This window comes from Rhipicephalus sanguineus, chromosome 10 (assembly GCF_013339695.2).
Source record: "Rhipicephalus sanguineus isolate Rsan-2018 chromosome 10, BIME_Rsan_1.4, whole genome shotgun sequence".
NCBI lineage: Eukaryota > Metazoa > Arthropoda > Arachnida > Ixodida > Ixodidae > Rhipicephalus > Rhipicephalus sanguineus.
Genome location: NC_051185.1, coordinates 7800741 through 7826423, shown reverse-complemented (window position 1 = coordinate 7826423; position 25683 = coordinate 7800741). Strand labels below are relative to the sequence as shown.

At 48.9% G+C, this 25683-nt stretch overlaps 2 protein-coding genes and 1 long non-coding RNA gene across 6 annotated transcripts in view; 2 read left to right on the top strand and 1 right to left on the bottom strand.

Moving 5' to 3' along the window:
* The window catches only part of LOC119406943 (adenosylhomocysteinase-like 1), a 277734-nt gene that overhangs the window by 21826 nt on the left and 230225 nt on the right, over positions 1–25683 (top strand). The window contains exon 2 of one of the 3 annotated variants that reach the window (XM_037673731.2): positions 834–974. The exons of 1 other annotated variant lie outside the window; for it this stretch is intronic. In XM_037673731.2, coding sequence (XP_037529659.1) covers positions 834–974 — 141 coding nt within the window. Of the gene's footprint in view, positions 1–833; positions 975–25310; positions 25542–25683 lie in introns of those variants that run through there. One more of the 3 variants, XM_037673733.1, reaches the window with a different exon arrangement.
* Positions 1–25683, top strand: part of LOC119406953 (uncharacterized) — a 487035-nt gene that overhangs the window by 282746 nt on the left and 178606 nt on the right. The gene's annotated exons all lie outside the window — the stretch shown is intronic.
* The window catches only part of LOC119406945 (uncharacterized), a 59088-nt gene that overhangs the window by 4185 nt on the left and 29220 nt on the right, over positions 1–25683 (bottom strand). For both annotated transcript variants that reach the window (XR_005186588.2, XR_005186589.2), the window contains exons 2-3: positions 15137–16376; positions 10168–10307 (exon numbers count right to left, since the gene is read on the bottom strand). This is a non-coding gene — a long non-coding RNA (uncharacterized LOC119406945). The remainder of the gene's footprint in view (positions 1–10167; positions 10308–15136; positions 16377–25683) is intronic.

Here is a 25683-nt window from a genome sequence, read left to right as displayed (position 1 = left end):
ATCGCGTGAATGGTTCGCTTTTCGACATCTAGAAGCGCCGCAGCAGACGGTAGCGGAGGAGGACAGAGCACCGTTCACAGCGCGCATTGCGCCTGCACGAAACTCGTTGAAGCCGGCAGAGACGCCGAGGGGCCGCCACGCGCCCCGATGGTCTCTTCAAAGGGGCCATGACAGGGTCACCTAACAATTTGCGTTTTTCAGCGAAAAATAGAACTATAGGGTCTATTATCCCTCTACATATATGAAAAGTGGAATGCAAAAGAATATTTCAGTGTAAAACAATCCCTATAGTAGTCGCCGGCTATAAACGCCGCCCACCGCCGGCGATCGCCATTTTGCCATGGCGTCCGTGACGTCATGCGCTGCACGAAGCGGCGCCGTCGTCTTCTACCAAGGTTTCAGCCGCTGCAAGTCGTTCAGTTACAGCGCCAAGCTGAAGAACGCTAAAGTATCTCGATTTCACGCGCAGCTGACCACGAAACCATATCGTTCGCCGGAATGCAGACGCTCGCACAGCAAGCTGCTTGTTACGTCACGGCTCGCGAATGCGCCAGTGTTGCCCAACTCTCAGGCCGCTCGCGTGTTTATAAAAATATTCAAATGATAAATTAAGTGCTCGACCAAATGCGCTAAAATTTCGCCAGCTTGTTTGTGAACGCACAGGGATTAACCCACATAACACAGATTATGATCGAAAATCGGGTGTCATGGCCCCTTTGACAGGAGACCGCTGTGTACCTGTCATGGCGTGCGCATTGTTTACAACCGTGCAACTCTCGGACGATGCATTATGAATATGATGCTTCTCAAACGTTCCTTCTCTGCCCACGTAGGAGGATCCAGAAACCAGTTGTCCCGAGGGGCAAGCCGCAGACCTAATCGGATCGCGTACAACGAACACGAACACTACTACTACTTCTACAGCCACCACTTCTGCCGCATCGGCGAGCGAGTGGACACCCAGAAACGACCGCGTACGTATTATTACACACCTCGACACGAAAGAACACAACACTGGGACCAAAAAAAAAAAAAGAGAGAGAGAGAGAGAAGAAAATAAGGCACGCGCACTCACACGCGGGGCTGAGCACGAGCATTTCTTTCCTACATGTGTCGCACTGTCGTTGTCTGCACCATCTGCCTGTTTTGACTGCATGATATGCAGGGGCACGTTGCGCACGTGACTGGCGGTGTAGTGGTATGGCAACTCGCGTTCTCCTCCTGTCTGGTGTGTGGGAACTCGTCTTTTCCTCCTTTGGTGTGCGCAAAACGGTTCGGAGTGCGCGTGGCCATGCCAAGGCGAACGTTTGCGCACTTGCGTCAGCCAGTGGGTTGCCAGATTAGAGACAGCGCCCGCTAAGCAACTTGGCGGCGCCCACGAGAAAATTGTCCATAGATAGGCAATATTCTGGAAAGAATGTCATTCTACCGTAAGGGGCAGAGAACTTTGACGGTCCGCGTCAAAGTTCCCATTTTGATGGTCCGCGCACTCGCCGCACGCGCAAAAAACTCGCTGCACGCGCTGTGTCCGAGACGCGTACAGTGCAAATGACTAGAGACCTCCGAAACACCTCCTGCACGCCTACGCACGCACAGCACGGACGGCGTGTACGAACGGACCTCCAAGATGGCGCGGCGATGGTGTTGCCGCCTTGCGGATCAAGGCTCAGTGCATACCCAATGCAGTAGATGTATTGCGCACTTGCGTCAGCCAGTGGGTTGCCGGATTGGAGACAGCGCCGCCGGCCCGCTAAGAAAAAAAAAAAAAAACTATACAACTATGCAACACTGTGCAACTATGAAAAACTGTGCAACTGTGCAACTATGAAAAGAACTGTGCAACTATGAAAAAAAAATGTTTTTTTTTTTTCTTTTCTTTTTGTCGAGCCTGGTAGCGCACATGCCGCCGCCCCGTTATAAAAGGGACGCTCATGGCATCCTTCCATGCAGGGTTAGCTGGTATTGGTGAGTTATCGCGTGGAGGATTGACTACCGCGAATCAGCTAGCGGGACTCATGGCGGAGCAGCTTGTTTTTTTGCTTCGCGGCAGCGAATCCGAATCCGCCTTTTTCATTTTCCCGTGCTGCCCTCTGCCGTTTTGGTAGGGGAGCGGAGCTTTTCGGGGTGAACCGGCGGTGCTACTATGGACATTGTCGAATTCCGCCATTGGTCAATTCTGATTGCCCAGGAAACCGTTGCGACCTCTGTGATTAGCTTAAAATACCGCCATTACAAAATTTGACAATAATTCGGAATTTGACAGTGTCCAGAATATCAACCCGGGAAGCGGAACGAAAGCCTCAGATATCGAAAGGCGTCCGGGGACCCTACCACCGCGTGTCGCGACCTTCCCGTTAGGGGAAGGGCGCATGCGCCGTGGTACCACTTGTCGATTCGGAGCGGGTTAGCGCTTTTCATTGGTCGTTTCAGGTCAATCCGCACCGCGCCGGATCGCTTGCTCCGGCGCCGCTGCGCGGATTCGGGCGGAAGTAGTCCGCGTTGCCAGCGTCACACCCGTCGTGTCTTGTGCCGATGCACAGCTTCCCGTACTGGTTTGTGTCGCGTGTTTGCGGACTTCCTGTATACTCACTCGCGGAGCGTTTCCGCTTCCCCATGGCACGCTGCGATTCGTGAACTCCTGGAGCGAGCACTCGGATTTCGGCGGCCGTTCCGGATCGACCATGTGAAAAACGGCAGCCTGCAGAAGCCACGAGGTGAGGCAGCTTTGCGAGCGCGACGTTGGTCATTGTACCCGCCGTGGTTGCTTAGCACGCTCCTATAGCACGGTTGCTTAGCAACAGATCTACACGCCGTTGACATGTATATCTGTTGCCGACTCTCTGCGCGCCGCACGTTCGAATCTCTGCTGCAGCTCGGCCGTATTTTGAGGTAATGCCCGCGAAATACACTAATTATGGAATAGATACGCGCTCGCACGCTGCTACTCGAGTGCTTCCCAAGCGAAAGTCGATGGATACACGGCTGTATGTTTTTATTGCAGCGTCGCGTACAGGGCTTCGCCACGAAGGATGGGTCAGCAGTGTAGGCTTCGCGACGTATAACCTCCGGTGAGATAAGCGTCAGCAGATCTGCTATAATGTGTTGCCTCATGCGGATCTCAGCATATCTCTGACCCTCGGCATGCGAATTAGAATCTTTTACGTAGTCGACAGTAGCATGCGTGAGTAGCTCCGCCGAAACGCATTGGAAGGCCATTCGGCCGCGCAAAGCTCGAGCCCCTATTACCAAGGGAAAAAAGAAAAATTCCAGTCGCTCCTGTCTACAAAACGAGAGAGTACGTGCGCGAATCGATATACTTGTAAGGGTCGTAACGGTTTCTCTGCTTATAAATCGCAGCCCCCCTCCCCTTCCCCCACCTCAGACCCTATTGTTCCGCGCTTAATTATCAAAGCATGCGCAGCGAGTTTTCATGCCGCGACCACCAAAAAGCGTGAAGCCCTGTACGATGCGGCGAAATGCAGCCGTGTATCCATCTAAGTTCCCTTGGATGCGTTTGAGTAGCGTCGCACGAGCGTGCACCTATGCCAGAACGGATAGTTGGGCGAGTTGGTGTGCTTCCATCTTGAACCAAATAAACAGCGCGAAAAACAAGGACGAGCAAGGAACGGACAAACAGGGGCGCTGTGCTGTATATTTTTTTTTTCGCGGACATCTGTGTTTTCTCGAAAAAAAAAAATATCCCAGGCAAATTTCAGCGCGAGATAAATACTTAATTTCTAGGTTATCTGAGGCGGCCTACAGCTTTATAATTGACGTGATTGCGATCTTGACGACACCCGTGTGCTTAGATTTAGATGCACGTTGAAGAATACTAGATGATTGAAATTAATCCTGGGTCCACCACTACGGCGTGCCTCATGATCGTATTGTGGTTTTTGAAAACCCCAGGACACAACAACATACACGTCGGGCATGGTTTGCGCAGGTATCGTGTATACAGGGCAGGGGCGTAGGCATACATTTTTTTTTGGGGGGGGGGGGGGGCACCTCCTTGATTAGAAGTGGGGGCCGGGCAGGCAGATATGGTCAAGTGTCATTTTGGGCTCTGTATGCCATAGCAAAAAAAAAGTTTCGGGGGGGGGGGGCACGGGCCCGGTGTGCCCACCCCTGGCTACGCCACTGATACAGGGCGTCCCAACCAGTGGTGTAAATCCAGTTAAATCACAAAGGGGGACACACATATTGCCATGGTGGCTATTTTGTTTTCATTTCTATTCATATAAAAATTAAAATCATGCTTTGAAATAAAATAAAAAAAACACGTAGAGGGCCTACAAAATAAATAGGCATTAACAAAAAAGTTGATTGCACTATACTTAGCTCTCAAGCAACTGAAATATATATATCGTTTGAAAATAAATCTCAAGGGGGGACAGCTGCAAGGGGCGTCCCTCCCTTCCCAGCCTCAACACAAGCGGGGTCAGGACCCCCCTGACCCACCCGTGATTTACGCCTGTGGCAGTATGATTAAAAACTATCACGCAGTATGATTTAAAAAAAAAAAAAGAGGAACGGCGTTACGTGAAGCAAACCTAGTACATATTGTTCCCAGTAGACTGAAGTAGCCACCACTAATATTTTTCGTTAATTAGGTTGATTATTTTGTAATAATTGTATTGATAACTCGACAAGTACTCACGTAATTATCAAAATGTCAATGAGTCATATGTAGGCATGTCAAAATAGCATCTAACTGCGCTATTTTCAACAAAGTACTAATTGCATGCTCGTTTTTTTTTCGGCTGATAAAGAAAGCCCGCGAAATATGAAAAATAACACGTGACTACGCTCCCACCCGGAAAAGGAAGCAGCGCCCTCAAATAAGCGGACTGCAAGCAACTGCTTTGCCTGTTGTCCGTTGCCAGAGAGAGCGTTTCGCACTTTGGCAAGGGTACAGGTCGGGCACTAAGATACGCCACTATCATTATCTGGATCTCACGGCCGACTGTTCTCACTGATAACGCGGCAGAAGCACTGTTCTGATTACGTCCTGACTTTGTAAGACCAAGACGACTTGTTTCTTTGACCGGGGAAGGGCGATGCGTATTTTTTTCCTTTATACTTGCTACCTCAAAGTGAGCCTATTTGAGGGCGCAGCTTTCTGATGCGCGGAACAGTCTAGTCACGTGTCACTTTTCAGATTTAGCGGGCTTTCTTTATCAACCGAAAAAAATGAGCGCGCAATCAGTACGTTGTTGAAAATAGCGCACTTAGATGTCATTTGGACATACCTACATATGCCTCATTGGCATATTGATGATTAGTTGAGTAGTTATCGAGTTATAAATATAATTATGACGAATTAATTAAACGTCGTTAACGAAATAAATAGTAGTGGTTGCTCCAGCGTACTAGGAACAATATAAACTAGACTTGCTTCACGTAACGCCGTTCCTCTTTTTTAAAACCGTGCTGCGTGATAGTTGGGACGCCCGCATATAACGAATCAGCTTTGCAATGTGTTCGCAACGCCAGACGCCCCGTGGCCGCACTGTGAGCAAAGTTCTATTTATGGCAGCGTATTCTGCGAGCCCTGAACCTCTGACGTCATCGTAACCGACTCCGGCGTGCGGGTGAAGGCACTGTCACGTTTCCATATCTCTGCGGAGGCGGCTGCTTTTTTTTTCAGGCGTCAGCTTTCGAGTGTTGCATTTACCATTGGCTTCGACCGCTATGACGTACTGACGCGCCTCTCCCGGCGGCCTGTCTGAGTGCCGTATATATATATATATATATATATATATATATATATATATATATATATATATATATATATATATATATATATATATATATATAGGAAAAAGGTATACGCTTCTAAAAAACTGTATTTGTCGACGTTTCGATCGGAGACCGATCTTCATCAGGATGAAATTTACCAGGCTTCGATGCGCTTGGTAAATTTCATCCTGATGAAGATCGGTCTCCGATCGAAACGTTGACAAATAAACAGTTTTTTTAGAAGCGTATACCTTTTTCCTAATTATTTTACGGCAACCGAAGACAGACTCTTCATAATCTACGTACCATATATATATATACATATACATATATATATATATATATATATATATATATATATATATATATATATATATATATATATATATATATATATATATATATAGAGAGAGAGAGAGAGAGAGAGAGAGAGGGAGTCACAGTGTATATGTAGTTATATATATGTATATAATATGCGCGCGGAATGCTGGATGAGAGCTGGGATGCGAAGTTTCTGACATCGCGAGCGACCGTGGAAAGCCTCCTGCCTCGGTCGTCAGTGAGTTGCGTAATGATCACGTGGGGCATGCACTTTTCGCAAGGATCTTTTGCAAGCCAGGAGTACACGGGATGAGCACCTGAACACCTAGCGCCGTCTCTTCTCGCGCCCTCGCGTTGGTTGCGCTGGTGTGCCAAGACGGAATAGAAACAAGCCCACATTGATTGATTGATTGTGTGATTGATTGATTGATATTTTGATTGATTGAAGAGAATAAACGAATGAATGAAATGAACGATATCGTTCACAATGAAAGCTTTACAAAATGCATTGTCTTGGCGTATCTGGATCACTTGACTGAGGCTACTTGGGATTCATTGAAATATCTTAAGAAAAGATTTAATAACAGTGCAGCGATAAGCTTGCGCAAAAAGATTTCATGACATTCCGAAGCGAACTGAGTCGGACAAAAATCTTCTTACACTTATATTAGCAATAGTAATTTACTTAAACTGTACATAAAATATTCAACACAATGGAACTACGCATTGGTACGGGAAGGAACTTAGCTTAATGTGAACGTTATACAATACAACGTAGTTGTATTGTATACCAGTCATGAAAGGTGACTTTTGTTTATAATTTTCAGGTTTTTGCCCACGAAAATAGGGCCAATGGGGAGTCACTACTGCGTATTATTTCTGGTGGAAGGCTTGTGGGGATTGAGGCTTGCCCGTCGCCATTGCGCGGGTTTTTCGCCTATTTCTGCCATCCTCATGTCCGATCATGTCGCTCCCTTCCTCCGCCGTCCTACGGCTCTGGGCGAGCGGGGGTGACGTTAATCCCCTCACCCCGGCGCCGGATCGCGACGGTGGCGCCACGTTCGAGTCTCGCGTGCTCGCGTCTCGCGAGACGTTTTGCGCGGCGGGTCAGACACTCTCTGGACCTCGTAGGGTAAGCACGCATTTTCTTTCCTGTCCGTCGGCTCCTTTGTTTGGGCTCGCTCGGACGGAGTTCGCCAACGGTGCCTTGCGCCAGCGGCGAGCGCTTACCTTACGTTGTCCTTTCCGAACGCTAGGCTGAAGAGCGGTGCGGTGCATTCGCGCGTGGTCTTACTACGCCGAAACCGTACCTATCGAAGCCAACGCGAGCGGAGTTTGCCCTTGCTCGAGCGATCGGGCCCTATTTTGGTCGCTGATCGTGAGAGCTCGCAGCATAGTCGCGAGGGAACGTTTCTCTCAGCGGCGTGTCCCCGTGAGCCCTTTTGCCCGCGGAGACGTGCTAGCGGCACCCTTTGTGTTGTACTTTCGCCCGTGGCGTGGTTAAGCCTGTTTTGCTTCTCCCGCCGCCTTTGGGAGCGGGCGTTGTACTGCGTTTTGTGGAGTTGCCGCAGGCAATAAAGTGTTGCGGATTTCGAGAGCAGTACTGTGTACTTGCCGCGCTCCGCTCGGCGCCTTGTTTGCGCTTGAACGTACGTGTGCAGCGGCGCGCTAGTTCACGCGAGGCGACGGCAGACGCGGCCCTGTGGCTCGCTAAGTCCGAACCCACGCTAGTGGCCGTACTCCTGTGAAGTACGTGGTCACTACAGGCTCTTCCACATTACTCATTCGGAATTATTCATTTAGCGTGCCTTTTTTTTTTTGAGCCCCCGCAGCTTTCTGGATAGTTAGTAATCTTGGCCAACTTTAGCTCGCCACCGTGAGAGATCTCACTGAACTGAAAGGCGTCAACACCAAAAGAGTATAGCGCAATAACGACGAACACAGAAAAAGGGGGTGGATAACGGAGTTTTATAGTGTTCGTGGACAGCCAACTAGCCCAACAGTCTGTTTTGTAGAAGGCGCCAACACGCGCAGTAAATATTTTTTCTTTTGCTGTTCAACAACAGTAGGTGGCCGGTTCGCTCCCCTGCTCCGGCGGTCATATTTCTGTTCTATTCTAACTGGCTTATTGTGGAGAGGTTGAAGTTCATAAATATATCACCTCGGCTACTTCATTTCTATATATGGCTTGCATTGACGTCACGGATATAAGGTCTGCATCATAGGTGCCTCCTAGACTTTATGAATGAAACACAGCTGCACAATTTTGCGTAATGTGTATTGATACCGTAGGGCAAACTAACGAAATAATAATAATAATAATAATAATAATAATAATAATAATAATAATAATAATAATAATAATAATAATAATAATAATAATAATAATAATAATAATCAATCAATCAATCATTTATTTAACGTGCCCAGGAACAACCGCAAGGTCTTTGTGCAGGCGCACGCAAAAAAAAAACAATAAAAATAAACTATACAATACAGACAGTCTTCAGAAATAAAAAGAGCAAATACGCAAATCAAGCTCTTGTTACACGTAGACAAAGAGAAATGAACACAAAAGGGGAGGAGTAAAATAAGACAACACGAGAAATATTGAAGGGGAATGAAAAATTAGATTGCATATATACAACTATGCGGAAAGACGGAGAAGGGAAGACTTTGTACATTGTGCCATACTATGTCAAAACAGTGCAAAGCTCGGATAAAAACAATGATTGTGGACTATGAAAAATGTCAAGATCAAGAAAATTAACATTATAGAGACTTTGTATTCTGTGAACGGTAGAGTGTTGGAAGAAGCAGGCGGGTACATGAAACGGTCTGTTCTCTCTGGTTAACTTACGCGGAATTCGAAAATTAACACAATTGAGAAGTACAGGGCAGGATATGATACCGTGGACTAGCTTGTAAAGAAACAAGAGATCAGAACGATTTCGTCGGCAGTGAAGTGATGGCAATGATAATAATTCAGCAGTATTTGAACGAGATTTTTTAGCAAAGCGATGGTTATATATGCTAAGGAATTTTTTCTGGACTCGTTCAATGGTGTTACCGCTGGATTGAGCAATGCCATTCCATATCACGGACGCATACTCCAGTTGAGGAAGACATAGCGCGGTGTACAATTTTCGGAAGGGCATAGGAGAACGGAATTCTCTAGACAATCTGCAAACACAGCCTAGGGTGCGAAGACCCCGCAAAGCAACACGCTTAGCGTGAGCAGAAAAGTTTAACGTGCTATCAACAACAACACCAAGATCACTGATCTCATAAACCTTGCATAAGGACACAGAATTGACAGAGTATTGAAATGACACGCTAGATGTTTTGCGAGTGATAGACATGAATTTTGTCCTCGAGGCATTCAGAGAAAGGTTATTAGCGTTGCACCATTCGGAAAAAGAGCGCAAATCTGACTGCAGCAAGCGACAGTCGTTAACTGAATGAATTTCCTTAAAAATCTTGATGTCATCGGCATACAAGAGGAAAGAAGAATTACGAATGGCAAAAGAAACATCATTAACGTAAATTAAAAATAGGAGTGGGCCTAATACTGACCCTTGAGGGACCCCACTAGTCACTTTATACAAAGAAGACGTTTGGCCATTTACCGCTACATAACAATATCTATTGAGCAGATAGCTCTGCAGGAGATTCACAACCGACAAGTCAACATCAAATTGCGCAAGTTTAACCATAATCAGTGTGTGGCTGACTACGTCAAAAGCCTTGCTCAGGTCACAGTAGAGTACGTCAACCTGTCCTCTCTGAGAAATAGGTGTGGAGATCTGCGTCATGAAACTAGCAAGATTTGTGGTAGTTGAGCGGCCAGCGAGAAAACCATGTTGATTAGGAATCAATGAGCTTTTAACACTAAAAGACAATATTTTGTGATAATAATAATAATAATAATAATAATAATAATAATAATAATAATAATAATAATAATAATAATAATAATAATAATAATAATAATAATAATAATAATAAACTGCAGTGCTGGAGCACCAGCATGGGGGACGCGATGGTTTGCGATGTCACATAAATGTTATCAAAACATCACATGCTGATTATTTCGTTACTTACGCGCAGGAGCGTTCCTGCCACGCCGTTATCACATTGAAAGGGGCTAATCGCAAATTGTTTGTCATCAAAGCCGCCATCGTGGTGTGCCAGTACTTTCAGAAATTGCGCCCATGACGTCGCGTGCAAGGTGTCCATAGGTTCTGCAGCGAAAAAAAAAAAGTGGTTACCCAAAATCCAAAATTAACAAGTGAGGAAATAGAACATATAGCGAACTGAACCAAATAAAGAAAATAACATGGAAATGGTCGTGCTTCGACGAGCACGGAATTCGCAATGACTCATGCAACTAGATTCAGTTACGTGTATGTCAAATAGCCCTAACGCGGTGATCATTATACCGCAGCCTCCCAATGCGGCGCCTCGCGTAGCCTGAAGTGTGCTTACTGCCTTGGGAAATGAAATTACGTCATTCCTTTTCGATGTCATTGTGCAATTACGGCGTCGACAGGGAGGTGTAAAAGGAACACTTGCCCCTCCTTAAGGACTTGTCCCCCGCCCAAGCCACACCGGCGCTCTCATCTCGCCCCCTGCCGCGATGCAACAAGGATTCGCACCCCCGAAGCAAAGTCCTGCCGACGCCCATGGCCGTACCGCAGGCACGAGCCCTCGTGGCCTGAGCCCGGGCCGGCAACCTTGCAAGTGCTCTTCTGAATAAGTTTTTTTTCCGTTTGTCCGAACGAGCGACGTTAGCGCTGTTCCGGACGGCGTTGGAATTCCCGCCCGTCCGTTCTAGCTTGGCACGCGCCTCGGCTCGCTAGCGGTAGGTGGCGCCACCGTTCCTTGCGTTGCCTTCGGCGGCAGCGCGTTCTCTGCGCTGGAGGCGAATTTCGATTTCTTTAGGAGGGACATCTAATGGTTTGAGGTCGGGAAAGGGTCCTTATATGCATTCCACAATTGTGAACGCACCTCGGTAAGCTTCACCGCAGTGCAGAAGCGTATTGCGGTAAAACCATTTATGATGCGAAAATAGCGATAACACCGGCAAATCGAGGCGTCAGGAAAATACTTCAGGTTATGGGGGCGGCGCAGGATATCCAGCGTTCCGAAGGGGCAGTGAGAGGAGCGAAGATATACAACAGTGACACGTTGTTTTACAATTACAGTGGTGGGAAACCTGCGCCAATTGCGCCAGTCTGCGCCAACTGGCAATTGCTGCTCCACACTGCTCCAAAAGGGTCTTTTTTGCCTAATTTGCGCCATTGCTGCGCCACAACATGGTTGTAGGAACCGAAACTAATGTTTCGTGGACAGCGCGCTTCGTGAGTGGATGTACGTCGTGGTCGCCATCTTGAGCTACTGCATTTGTTAATGGCGCCACTAGCGTCCCAGCCGTCGTGACAGCCGACGCAATCCAATTCAATATCAGTGGCAACGGTACAGCAGCACACTACCTCCTCTTGGTACCCTAGCTCACCAAACCCTAGCCCTAGCTACCCTAGCAGCACTGCAACTGCGCCGCAACCTTCGCTTTCTGCAAGCGATGCGCACTCCTCGATGCTGATGCGCTAGCGGTCCTGGCAGCGGACGGAGGTGCGCTTGTGTTGTCGCCTAACAAAAGCGTGCAGTATGGTTAGGACAGAGCTACGCTTACTGTGCCGTACGCGTGCGTTTATCGTAATGGCGTGAGTGTAGCGTGGTTTCTGTGTGCACGATCCGCAACGATCAACTCCGCAACAGCGAGCTGCTTTCGTTTCTACAAAGCGGTGCGCGTGTGAACGCGGTCCGGCACAACGAGCAGCAACGATCGGCGGCTAAATGCGTGCAGTAGGCTTAAAACAGCGCGACGCGACAGACATGCTCAGAAGTTAGGTGAATAGATTTATTGCGACAGGGTTGTCAGCGATACGTCATACTGGCGCGGTCGTCGGTGGCCGCCACCTCACATTCGTTGTTTCCCTATGCTTGCATCGCTGATCGCGCGGAAGTAGGAATCATTTATCGATCTCTTTCCGCACTTCTCGAAAAGGTGGAAGACACTGTGGCGTCAGCAAGTTCAGCGGCGCAGTAAACTTTTATTGCGTAAAACGTTATCGCGGCACACAATGTAACTGTGTGTGTGTGTGTGTGTGTGTGTGTGTGTGTGTGTGTGTGTGTGTGTGTGTGTGTGTGTGTGTGTGTGTGTGTGTGTGTGTGTGTGTGTGTGTGTGTGTCGGGTGTCCCAGCTAACTTGTGCCAAGGGTTAAAAAATGCAATATTAGAGGCAGTTGAGTGAAATCATTTACGAGTCAGGAGTGTTACGAGTCAGGAGGCGTTTATTGAGAACGCTCAGCGGCAGAGCACTGGATGGGGTGAGGCTACGGAAGCAGCAACAAAGTCCTCGTCGTCGTCTTCTCCTACCACTCCTCTTTCTCGCTCCAGAGGCGCCGTTACAATATTGCTGAAAGCCACCTTACGCATTACGGATATTCTTTTGTTTTGTAAATAATTTGTTAATTAGGATTATTTAACTCAATTGCTAAATATTGACTTTAGGCAAGAAGTGGGATTTGCAAAGTTCGAGAGCGTCTTCCTAAACTCCCATTGCATTATTTGCGAGAAAGAAAGTCTCACGTGTACCATTTCTTCCGAGCTGCAAAGAAGCCCGAGAAATACGAAAAAAAAAAACAACACGTGACTAGCGCTTTCGCGCACCGCGATTGTACTGCTCTCAGCCGTGGTTTGAGCGAACGAAATCAGCTGCGGCCGCGACTCGCCGGCTTCGTCACAGCTAGTTGCAGCGGTAGGCTGATAAGTTGGCGGTCGTTTCTTGGCCCGTGTCAGCCAGTTGGCGCGCGTGACGGTGCAAGTTTTAGCGAGCGCGGGCCAAGCAACAACCGCCAACTTATCGGCCTACCGCTGCAACGGAGCCGGCGAGTCGCGGCCGCAGCTGATTTCGTTCGGTCAAACCACGGCTATGGTGGCTACCACGGCTGGGAGCAGCACGATCACGGCGCGCGAGTGCGCTAGTCACGTGGAATTTTTTTTTTGTATTTCGCGGGCTTTCTTTGCAGCTTGGCTGAATTTCTAGGCTAAATTGGCTAATTCTAGGCAGCTTGGCTAAATTCTAGGCTAAATTTTCTTCCTCTGTGTCTTTCATGAAAAGTCCGTGCCTGCTCCAAACACAGGGGTAGCTGCTCCAAAAGCAGATTTTGCCTGCTCCAATGGCTGCTCCAAAATGCTGGAAGGCATTCCCACCACTGCAATTAGTATATCCGCATTGCATAAATCCTCATTTCTCTTCACCTCTATTCCTTGTGTATGCTTCGCCACATTACACGGTCGTACTGCGGTGAAGCCGTTGGGAAACACATGAAATACCATTGTTTTAGTTGTTCTTATAGTCGGTGTGGGTGAAAGATACTTAGTTTCTATATTGAGCAAGGCTGCCCAGTGTAGAACAAAGCACACCACATAGTTCATATTCTGTGGGTGGCCTTGCATAGACCTTCGTTGTCATTTTGAATACGCTCATTTTGACTTCTCCGAACTGGGGTATTAATGTAGGAAAGTTAACGCAAAGCCCGAAGTATGTTTCTATTTAAATTTCGTGATATGTTAGAGGGTGGTTTAAATTGTGGTTACTTCAAGGAACCGCCTATTATTAAATTGATTAACCTGCTAATAGATGTTTCACTCAAAGGAGTCATTTCTTTTTTTTTTCCCCTTTTTGATCGAATGTACACTCCATGACGAAAAAAAAAAGAACGTTCATGAATAAGTTTATCCACATTTCATTCATGCAGAATGGTGTTTTCCTTCATGAGATTGTCGAGCAAGTCAGCCGTCATTATTAACACTGTGAAATGAAGAAAATAAAGCTTTTTTTTCATGTACAAATCAATTTACTACCCATCATTCCCACGGGGGCTGAACGATCGCAGCGCCACAGTTACCTCTAGTAAATATTGTAGGAAACTCTGCGTGTATAACCATGGTCTCCGAGATGGCGGGCGCGCGGCCGCCCGCCATCTCGGAGGCCATGTTATAACATTGCATAACTGTCTTGCGCACTAGAATGGCGTGGGCGATATTGCTTGCCTACTTTCTTTTTTTCACCGTCCTGCTTGTGCACCAGACGTCTGCATCTATGAAATACCGCATAATATTCTTACTGTAGCTGCGTTTCAATACGAGAGCGACGCATACTTTAGCCGTTGTCTCGAGAATCGATTCCAATTTTGCGATGACTCCAGCGTTCCAGGTATTATGTATAGGCGGAACTCGTTTCTATATATATAGACCACTTGTGTGTCAACAATAGGACAAAAATTCACCGCGACGCTAACACAACATAACCTTGGTGGCACGCTGGAGGCAACCAGCCGGTAAATCCGCATCAGGGCCTCCATTCTTTGGGGTCAATACGCTTGCAAGGACTGGTTTGATACGCGTCAGTGCTAGGGCGTGACTGTGCTTTCTATAAACTCGACCACGACACCAGAGAGAGAGAGAGAGAGAGAGAGAGAGAGAAAACGGGACAGGAGGCAACGGATTGTTGTGCAGTTAAACAAAAATAAAAAAACAATGGTTGTATACGTGCCGCTGGAGGCATCTGAGGCGGCACCGTCGAAAGCGCGAAGTATCCAAAAAGAAGAGCAGACGACAAACAAGCAAGTGGGGCACGATAGAAGAGCATGAAAAAGCAGACGAACTAGGCCTAACTTGTGCTCAACGGTCCGTGATGTGCATCGCCTCTCTCTCTTTCTCTCTTTTTCTCTCACCATTTTATACCTCCCCTTCCTCCTGGAACGTCAAGGACTTGCTCGCACGCGACGACGCCACACAACGCTGCATTACCTGTTGCGCCAGTGTATACGGAGAAGCCGAAATGTAACCACGCCTAATGCGTTAAGCGAGTGCCGCTGTGTGTATATATACATGCAGGCTCATGTAACTTCGCGCATGTCCTCGGACGATTGTGTCATGACTTCATTAGCGTGCGCGGGCGTCGCGTCTCGTATACAGACGGTGCATGCACTTTTTCACGTACCTGCCTTCTCGAATGTTGTGGGCCACCGCCACCAGGGACGAAGCCATCTGAAACGTCGGCCTTTCTTCGCTGATTATGCACCCGTGGAACTGTTATTGCGAGAATACGGCTTTCTGGACGCGCAGCCGGAGTCTCTTACGAACAGTGTGACGTCACCGGTGCGTAACGTGCTGGCGTGATGTCGGCGGCAGCTGCGAAGTTGTGCCCCGGACGCAAAATTTCGTGGCGGGGTTGGGCTGTGTGATTCCACGTGCCTTCTGTCAACCCGTCAGTACGCGACCCTTCGTAGACCCGGCAGTCGTGGATGGAAGCCTTTCTGAAGACTGAAGTGCTGTGAGAACCGCCATCTTTGTTTTGTTGCTGTCTTTCGATCTCTTGCTGACAACTGCGCTTCCTTGAAGTCAGACCTCAGACGTATCGGCCGATAGGGTTGACCGTTGTGATTTAGGATGACCTTGTTGAAAACGGTGCTGCGGCGATCTGCGAGGTCTTTCTCTTGAAACGTCACGTGCACGTACGAGGACAACATTGTTGTATTTCTTTGACCTTATCGATTGATGTCCGCGGAGCGTTAGTACAATGGGCCGCGTAGCTAGGAGAGCTCCTTTACAAGGAGTGGACAGCGATGTCAAGTGAGAGCATTTGCTGTGGCTTGCGTCTGCTTCGTGAACGTCCTGGTGGTGCAGTGATTTTCTTGCGACTCGGGACACGTAAACTTTGTGCCACCATCGTGACTGTTTGGTGTGGGTTTGGTGTGGCCAGTCACGTGACAGGTGGCCAATCACAGTGATCTTCTCCGAAAGTCTCGGTACACGCGAACATCGGAAAGCACTTTCGAGGATTATCCTTTTGGCTGTCTCCCGCTCATGTCCCAGGACGTGAAAAGCTTGGTGTCTCTAGTGGGTGTTGATGGCGGTTTCCGCTACACCATATATAGTGCTCAGCTGCACCGATGCTCCCTTGGATACTCCGTTCACTGGTTATAGCGACGGATCTTCCTTGTCTATTCAGGCACACGCATCGATTTCAGGTATTGACGAATTAGGGCGGCAGTAGAACTGCGTGTGAGGCTTGCGACGCTGTCTCTTCAGGTGACGTCACTCTCCAAAGCACCTCGACTCGAACTCGCGGCCTGACTTCCAGGCCGTTTGTGACGTCTTCACTGCGTGCTTTATCCTTGGTCGCGGCTTTTCAGCAGCCAGCGATGTCCTATTGTCATCCTTGTCTCGGGGATGCGCATCTGCGGTAGACAAATGTAAAAAGAAAATGGGTTAGTACTGATTTGGCACACGAATTTCATAGAAAGCCTCGCTCTTGTTGACTTAATTTTATGGTTTGTATATAACCGTTCAGAACCCTGTAAATGCCATAGAACCGTGTCTTTTGTCAGGGATTCGAACGCGAGACCTTATTCCTGCAGGTTTTTCGTATTCGTTATTCTTGCTTTCGCGTTGCAAGCTCCAAGAGGTTTAAGACGATAGACTGATGGGCTAGTTGGTAGTGCATAGTTCAGGCAGCAGCGCAGGGAATCACATGCACGGCGAATGAGCAAGACGGGACGCGATTGTAGATACAACTAATCGTCCATTTTATCTGTATCATAGTTTTTTTACCTTAGTTACCCAACTGGTCACTAGTTCTTCTAAGCGGTTTAAGTTATGTAGACTGCAAATTTACGAAGAAAACGTTTCGTGCCGGAAATTTTGTTCTATACCGGTCCGAACGGGCTTCCGAATGCTCTGGCCAAGAAGTAAGCTGTCGGGTCCGCGATTATGCATGCAAGAGGCTCGCACGCGCGTCTATCGTGGCATACAAAGAAGATACTTGATTATCTGTGGCGAAACTGGATTCTGTCATGCGCTCTAACGAGACTAGAATATCTTATGAAGGATTATTAGAAAAAGGAGGACGTAGAGAAACTCGTATAGATGAAAATGAAGTTCGCCGGAACTGCCTGAATGGTGGGCGACTGTTCGTTACAGAAAAAAAAAAAAGGATAAGGCAGTGATTGCGCCGAGTGCTACACTATATATAGAAAGCATTGGGCGTCTGCAGTCCACCTTGAACGAGGAAACATAGAATAAATAAAGAAAGAAGAGGCAAAAGTCCGAGCCAAATGTAAAAAGAAGCAGCGAAAGCCTGCAGCGCTGGCTTCAAGGGCATGCCCGGTTCGGGCGTAATCGGTTGTGGTGGCGGCAACGTTTTGTGTCGCGTGCCCCGTCTTGCACTTGATTTTAGCTTTATCCGAGTGTTCACTTCTTATTTTGTTCCTCTTCTGTGCCCTTTCTCGCTTCGCCCGTACGGTAGCGCTGCTTTACCAGAGACATTCGTATACCTGTGGCGCTGCGCGCGTTTGCAGACGGCACAGTAGTCGTTGAAGCAGACGACGACTAGGAAGTTGTGTGTAGCAGACGACGTCCTCTTTGACGCATGCATGGTGGATAAGTGTCGACCGGTGAATGAACGCTCTTCTCGCGCAATTAGCGTGCGCGACAGCTACTTGATTCCCTCCTTAATTCATCGTTTGTTTCACGTCTCGTTTTCACCGTGCTCATCGGCGTTATATGTGTGACCACATTCTGACTACAGCTTGAAAACACGTCTGCTTCGAATGGACAGTCGATAAGCAGACGACAGTCAGAATCCCACACGTACGTCCGCAGGACGTCCGGCAGGCGATTGTCATCGACAGAAGAGGCGTCTGCTAAGCAGTACAAATGTGTTAACCAATGAACGTCGGGCATTGGTTGCTTGGCGCCAACCGAGCATGCGTGCAGCAACCGGCTCTTTGGCAACGTGTCCATCGATGTTTCGTCGCCGTTGCTGCTGGATTATGCGTGACGAGTTGGTGCTTTAGCGTGCGCTCTGTAAGCCCTGGCACAGTGTGCAAGAACTCGTAATTTTGAGTGTGGCGCCGTGTGCGCGTTGCGGTGTGATTGTGTGTTGCTACGCGACTCTCTGAAGACATCGCAGTGCGAAAAAAAGAAAGACGTCGACACCAACCGTTTCACACGACATCGCGGCCGTTCTGCAAGAGGCTTTCTGCTTGTTCTGTGCAAGTTGTTTCGCTATCGCACATCTACATACCTGTAGCGTCTGTGACATCAACGAACGAAGGCTGTTTTCGAACGCCTACAACGCCTTGTGCAAGGACACCTTTGAAGCCCTCCTCGCTTCGTTAGAACAACCCGCATTTGTTTGCGACTAATTCGCAGAAGTGAAACTTGTTATTTCGCTCGAAGACCCGATAGCGTGCTTGCGTTTGCTGCGCTGTCAGGTTTCGCGTGTCGGCTTATTCGCGAATGCCATCAGCGCTGTTGGCGCAAGGCTTCCTCGATACGTTTAGCTTGTGAATCGCTCGAAGGAATTTTGTTTGCGTCAAGAACTACGTCGGAACTCAGCTTTGCAGGTGTAATACTTTACTGCCGGTCCTTTCAAAGTCATTTGCATGCGCAGGCGTGAACCTTATATTTTACCCGCCGGGAATCACTTGTGTGAGAGAGTTTCTGATTCAAGCCCGGCTGGGTAAGCATTGGCTGCTGTTTCAAATCTCTGTGCTTCGTGTTCATTCCAGAGATACTTTCACCAGCACTTGTGCAATTCTGTGCAAGCGACGCGATCGAAAGCAGCTTGCACGAGGGCACTTTTGATTTGCACACTTCAATTTAAAGAGCTCGCTTATGTTGCTGAAACTGTGAAATAATTGAAGGATCCAGCGCTGTACGTAGTTTTCAGTTTTCCATCGAAATAACTCACGAATTGCTGGCCGGGGCAAACTCCAGCAGCCGAGTGCTCAGATCGGAAAGGAGCCCACCGACCCGGATTTGATGACGTGAGAGATTTTCGCGGGTTCACAGCCTACACAACGGGACGTATTGTTTGTCGACGCAATTACATCAAACTGACTAAATAATTTTGTTCGGAAAGGAGACGCTGTTTACGACCGATCTTTCGAAGCTTTCAGCGATCGCAATAATTTATTCTTTCCCAGAAGTGCTTCCCACACCGTGAAGGTTTTCCTCAATCGGCCCCTCGTTCGCATTTCACAGCTTACTGGCCGCCTAGTAAATCACCTTTGCACGGTATCAAGAAGTGACGCATCACTAGTAGGCGTAGACTTAACTGATGCGAGTAGTCGTGAAGGCGATTGCTTTAGGAGGCGTGTCTTTCTGCGAACTTTTGTCGGTACTTTCGTGATTCACGCGCGCGTAACTTCTCGACATATAGTCACGGTGACGCACCAAATTAGCTGACTCACGTCGTTACGTAATAAAACTCATCATCGCAGCTAGCTTGTGGTGTTTTCGGGAGGGCATAGGATTTATTATTACGTTTCCGCAGAGGGCCACCCCCCATTTTCTCTATCGATTTCGAAACTTTCCAAACAAGCCTCGATTGTCGCGGCTCCTAGCGTCGACTCTAGGAAGAACGGTCACGCAATCGTTGCATTTGCTACCGTGTTTCTTTGTATACAGACTTCGTTTGTTCGTCTTCCGTGATTGCCGAGCGTTTGCGTACGTAGGACAAACATAAAAAGGCACGGAGGGGGCGTTGGACGAGTGGTCATTTCGGCCTGGGGAAACAGAAAGCATTAACAAAAGAAGAGTCACGTGTTACGCATAGCTGGGAGAGGAGGAGATCCGTGCGACCAGCGCGCTTTACTATACGGTGGACCGACTGCCCGCCCGTGCAATCGTACAATTTACCGCCATTGGGCATTCCGTGACTGACGTATAGGTGGATATATAGTGTACGCTTGCCGAAAAAGAAACGTTCTTTCGTCGTCGTGGTCGTAATTGCCTCTCCGTCGACGGCCTTGCTTATTTCCCCTCTCCTGCTCCTCCTCCAAGCATTCCCACGAATCGCGGAAAGAAAGGCATTTGATTGTCCCACAGGCTTCGCTTTACCCTCCCCCTTTCTCTCTCTCCCAATCGTCCGTGTGTGGCAGACGACGTAGCAGACGAAATACTATAGGGCGTCGTCTGTTACGAAGCACTATAGTGAAGGCACAGAGTCTGGTTCCTTCGCTGAGCGCACTTGATCTTGCCCCCTTCGATACCACCGTGCCCCTCGCCTAACTGCGGCTGTTATACTTTGTGAAGAGACCCTTTCGACTGAGCATGCGTAAACAATTTGCGTTACGTTAGTTCCTGTTAGTGTACTGGCGAAAGATAGGCCTTGCTTCGGCAGCAAACTCGTGAAACCCGGACGTCGAACATATACGGGTTTTTTTCCTTTTTTTGTGCGTTTGTTTGTCTGCGCGTGCTGGACATACGTCAAACATCGTCGTTCGTGTTCACCTATTCCGTTCCGTTGCTCTTAGTGGTCTGAGTACATCTGAACGGTCGTCCTTCTAGTGTCGAGTGCTACGCTGAAGCTTTGTGTATCGACAGTTGGCGATTTCTCTCTTTTTTATTCCTTTTTTTCTTTGTCAAAGCGTGGAATTCCTGGACTGCACGCACGCCTGGAGTCGGCTTCAGATCGACACCTTTGTGCGTGCCTTGTGTGGGTGTAAGTCTGCATCGATGCGTGTAGCTTTCGCCTAACTAAAGAGAGGTGTCCGAATTCTTTACCGTGGATCACCGTTTTAGAAGTGACGACGGCGCTGGTGCATTTTCTACTGCTGCAGCGTTCTAAGTCGACACCACCGTGTACCCTGGTTAGTCGTATTCTCATCTGCAAGTTCGTCCAGGTTTGGCCGCTTTCCAAAGGACTCCGCCAACTATCGGAGAAGTATTGTCGCAAATATAGTTGAGAAGGCGCGGACTTCGCTCACTCGTGAGTAAAAACCAGGCGTGATCTTTGACAGCTGTAATCATTCAGCTTGATTCGTTTGGCTGTTCATCTAACCACGTGACTTCACTCGCTAGCCAAGAAAGCGAGGAAGAGCTTACGCGCGCTGCTCCATCAAGGGTGAGTTCCGATTCTCAAAGAAAAAGCTTACAGCTTCCGTTTCGCGCATTGACACGATAATTACGAGGCCACTTCGAGCTCCAATTACGTCTTCTTAAGCCCCGATCTTCATTCACGATAGTGACGTCGGAGATTCCCGCTGCGTCGAGGGCCCTTGAACGCGAAATCTGGTTTTGTACAAGCGGCTGACTTCCCGGCACGGCAGCTTACGGCGTGCGAAGTGCCGAGTTCTCGGAATTGGAGAGAGACGACACGTCGGCGGTGTCCCCGCCGTCTCTTGACGTTCGCTAAGCCTTTCCTCGTGCTACTGTTTTTGTTTTAAGTGGTGTAGGCGACGATTTCTCCCCTAATTAGGGCCACTGCGGCGACGAGATTCTGCCGGGACCGTAATTGCTGCCTCCGGTTATTGAGGGGACTGCGTTTTGAAAGGATTGTATACGTAGTCCTCGTATAGCTGGGGAGGAGAAAGCTCACCCAACGTTATTATATATTGTCGTTTTCGCTCGGGCCGGGACATCCCGGAAAGAGCATGCGCTGATAAGCGTGTTTAGCGCCTTGTACCAGTACCCCGCCTCCTGAATTGAGGCAGCGACAGCGCGGTGTCTCCATAGAAGAGGTGTTTGTCTCTGGCGCTTTCGTTCGCACGTTCCTATCCTTGTCTGGATCCCTGCTCCACTCTATTGCTTGAACACGCGCAGGAGTGGCACACGCAACTGCTGACTGTTTTAGCAGTCACGCTGCTTTCTCTACATTCAAACAACGTATCGTCTCATAGCTTTAATAGCCCACTGTTCGCTGCACAGTTGTTGTCTCTGTCCTACGCTTATTTCTTTCTTAGTTGTCCTCTGACCTCATCTGGTGGACGCAGTCCGGCTTAGTCGCAGCCTTCGCCTTTTAATCTGATAGAGGCCATCGGTTAACAACCGCGCGTATAGCGCCACCATTGCCCCTATCGGCGGTTGTCACGTGTTCGCGCGTTCATTGCCGTGTTTGCTTTTCCGGCGCTGATAAGGATTGGTGTTCCATTTTTGTGCCTCTTTATCTAATCACCCGAAGTTACCTTAATTGGCGGAACACCCTGCCTGTGTACAACAATACACCAAGTCCTTTTTGTTTCTTCTTCAGCCGTTTTTGTGGGCCCTCTGCCGATAACCACACCAGGCCCGGTTAGTTACTTGGTTAACATCTCGCCTAGTACATCGTCCTAGCGTTTTTCATTTTCCTGTGCTGCCCTCTGCCGTTTTAGTGGGTGGGCGGAGCTTCGCGGTGTGATCCGAGACAACCGGGTTAGCCAGAACAGAAGCCTCCGAGATCGAAAGACGTGCGGAAACCCTACCACAGCGTTTCGCTACTTTCCCGCCAGGGGAAAGGCGCATGCGCCGTGGTAACGTGAGAAAGGTGGATTGGAACGTATCTTCTCGACGCATTGGTCCTTGTCGAATAGCTTCCGTCAGGTGCCTCTCGTCTCGTTCCTCGCATTCGTGTTAACCGGCCTTTTTTTGTCTTGCGTGACTTCGCAAAGCTCGATACCAGAGCCGTTGTCACGGTAATCGCGTTGGGAACCAAATCAGGTGCGCGCAGGAGTGGAAACGCGATACCCATTGGCATCCGAGCTATAGGCTTGTCGTGCTTTTTAACGTCCAGGCTTGTTCGTGGATAAACAAACAAGTAGCGTTTGACCGAGTAGATTCCAGAGACATGTCTGTGCTTGCCAGCACTACCGTTGCCCTTTAGGAGAGCGAAGAGGACGAGCCGAATGAACGCCCATATCATTTAAGTGTGCATCTCGAACGTGCCTGTATTAAGTACAGCAGGGGCGGGTCCGCACGCGGCCTTGGAGACCGCGCACCTTGCGTAAGCTCCTCTTTAGTTCGGTGCGCGCTCGCAGAAAGAACAGGCATTGTCTTGTTTTGTGTCTCCTCCCTCAGAGGAAAAGCGTTTCACGTCTTGTTCACCCGTATTATCACACACAACTGAGTCTCTTTCTTTTTGCCATTTGTGTGTCGTTTCTTATTGAGGGGTACTACAGAGGAGGCGTCGTCGTCGGCGAAGGCGCTTGCGGGCTGGTCTTGCAACTCGAAGAAAACAAAGAACAAACAAACTAGAAAAGTATAAACGAGACAGAGGTACTAGCTTTGGACGGCAGTCTCCTTTGTGAAGTAGTTTCGAGTGGCCGCGTTTATGGTTTGAGGTGGTGACATAACGTCGGTGTTGTTAAAGAGTCCGTCGTGGTGTGCCGCAACCCGCTGGAAGCCTTGTCGTACGTTGCAACACGCGCACGTGACCGTGAGTGGGGTGTACAAGTGTACAGAGTGGTGTACAGTGTACGGAGTGGAGCGCACAGGTTTCGACAGTGGGCAAGCTTCAAGCGCGAGTCGAGAAAGCTGGTAGTGTCGTGCAGAAAGTGCGTGCCGCGATAACCCGACTCAACCAGAAGCGAGCGTTCCTGCACAACCAACTCGTGTTAGGTTTCCTCATTTACGGTTTTGTTTTCGCGTAGCTCGGCATTTTTCTTTGTAAACTCTGATATTCGTATTTTCATTTTGTTTCGTGGTCTCCTGGCTTCGTTTTCCATCTATACCTCGGCGCCTTCTTTTCTGCCGGCAATTAGCAAAAGCGCGCGGGAGAGGGCGACGGAATTTCCCGACCGTCCTCGTGTTTTTGTTTCTTTTTTCTTTTTCTCTCTTTTATAACCGTTCTCGCATGGGAGGCGAGAAACTCTGCACATTTTTCTTTCTCGCTTCTTCTACCCGCGCCCAGCTGCTAACGCGATCTCGCGTCTCCGACTATCTCCATTCTGTAAGTCGCGGGCGCGCTATCTGCTAGCAGGCTGCGTGCGAGCGAGAGCCGTCCACGCAGCTGAGGGAGGCCGGGTGAGCCAACGACCTTCGAAATCAACTCGTTTTGATGCTTATTTCACGCTGCACTAACGGCGTTAGGGCGTTTGGCTTTTCCTTTCTCCGTCGCCTTCTTGCACTGTCCCGTTCGTGTTTTTTTTTTTTTTTTTTTTCGTCTTGGATACTCCACATCTTGGCAGTGAAGCCTGGGCAAGAAACCAAATCCCCTTTCGGCGTTTCTGTTTCCGGGTGGCGTTCTTTTCGTGTTTGTTGCTTTATTAGGGTGTAAATCTTCGTCTTTGCCGGAGTTCATCAAGATTTGGCTTTTTCTCGGCCGGGAGGGGCAAAGGGATTGCCGGAAGTGCACGGGGAGTGTTTGACGGGTTCCGTGTTCTGTTCCTCGCGCTGTGCCAGCTCTCTGCGGACTCAACCTTCAAGTGGACGCAAGTGGAATCGATGCGCGGTTTCTCTTGATCTATCCGTGTATTCTGTTAAGAGAGGCGTCTGAGCGAATGAAAAACGCCTTTGTGTTCGTCGTGAGAAGGCACGCGTAACAGTGCTCCGTGATCCGTTCTTGCCACAACCTGCGGTGTCCTTTGGGATCTGCGAGTGGATCGGACTATAGTGGGCCGCTCGTTGGAGTCGTGAGGCGTCGTCTGCGCTTTAGGGATTTGCTGGCGCGAACAAATGCTACGACCTCGATCGACACTTCTCGCCCGGCAGTCCGTTTACCGGTGGGATCTGCGTGGCCGTCACTTGCCGTCTAGCTTGCGGAAGGAATCATCACAAGACATTTGACACTTCTTAATATCTAGGTCCCACTGCTAGTCTGATATCATACTTCTCTTGCATCAGGGGTCTTCGAATCCTATACGCGGTGTGATATCAAGTGCTGTTTGCAAGGAATAGCCTGCAACGCCTGTATAGCAACTGCATTTCCTCAATACTCGAGTGTGACTTTCTAGAAGTTTTCAGGCAATTGTATTTCCACAATACTCGTGGACGCAATCTCAGTTGACTTCTCGTTGAAGAATCAGAACGGTGCGACGGCTACAGTTTCATTCTCAGCTCTGAACAGAGTTTCTCTGGGCTGAACGGGTGCGTGTGGGACCGAATCAGGGTCACTGACCATGGTGTTTGTGCCTCCAGTGTGTGTACCAGTAAACTTGTGCCTGAAGGTGTTGCTGTGATGTTCGTCGCGTGATGAACCAACTATAGCTTGTGGTCCGTAGTTTACGACCCGCCAAGGGCACTAGTGAGAATATAAACGGGTGGCAAATGACATCTTCGCGACTGTTTCGTCGCCAACGGTTATCGTGAACGTGCCTCTGCGGTGCAAATTAGTGGAGGGCTGCTGAAGCCCTCGTTTTAGTGATCGCGGCCGTTGCATCGCGTGGACGTCGACTGAAACGACGCCTGCCTTTGGGATTACTGCGGTCATGCCGATGCTTCACGTTAAGCGTGTGCTGGCCGACATGCCGTACAATCAGGTGTCGTGCGTGAACTGGAAGCGCAACTGGCAGGTGACGGTGACGCCGGACGTGATACTGAAGGCGCCCGGCGCCCCCGACGTGGTGCCCAAGGCTCCGGTCAGCATCCTGGTCAAGCGAGACGACAAGCCCCGAAAGAGCGGCCTGTGCGAGCAGTGCCTCAGCGTAAGTCTTGTGAAACGAGCGTGTATTCTTGTGATACTATAGGCGATTTATTCTGTCGAATGGATGCGTATTGTAATGGCGCAGTTTTGAAACGTGACATAAAAATATAGAAGAGAACGGGGTGGGGTATGTGTATCAGCTA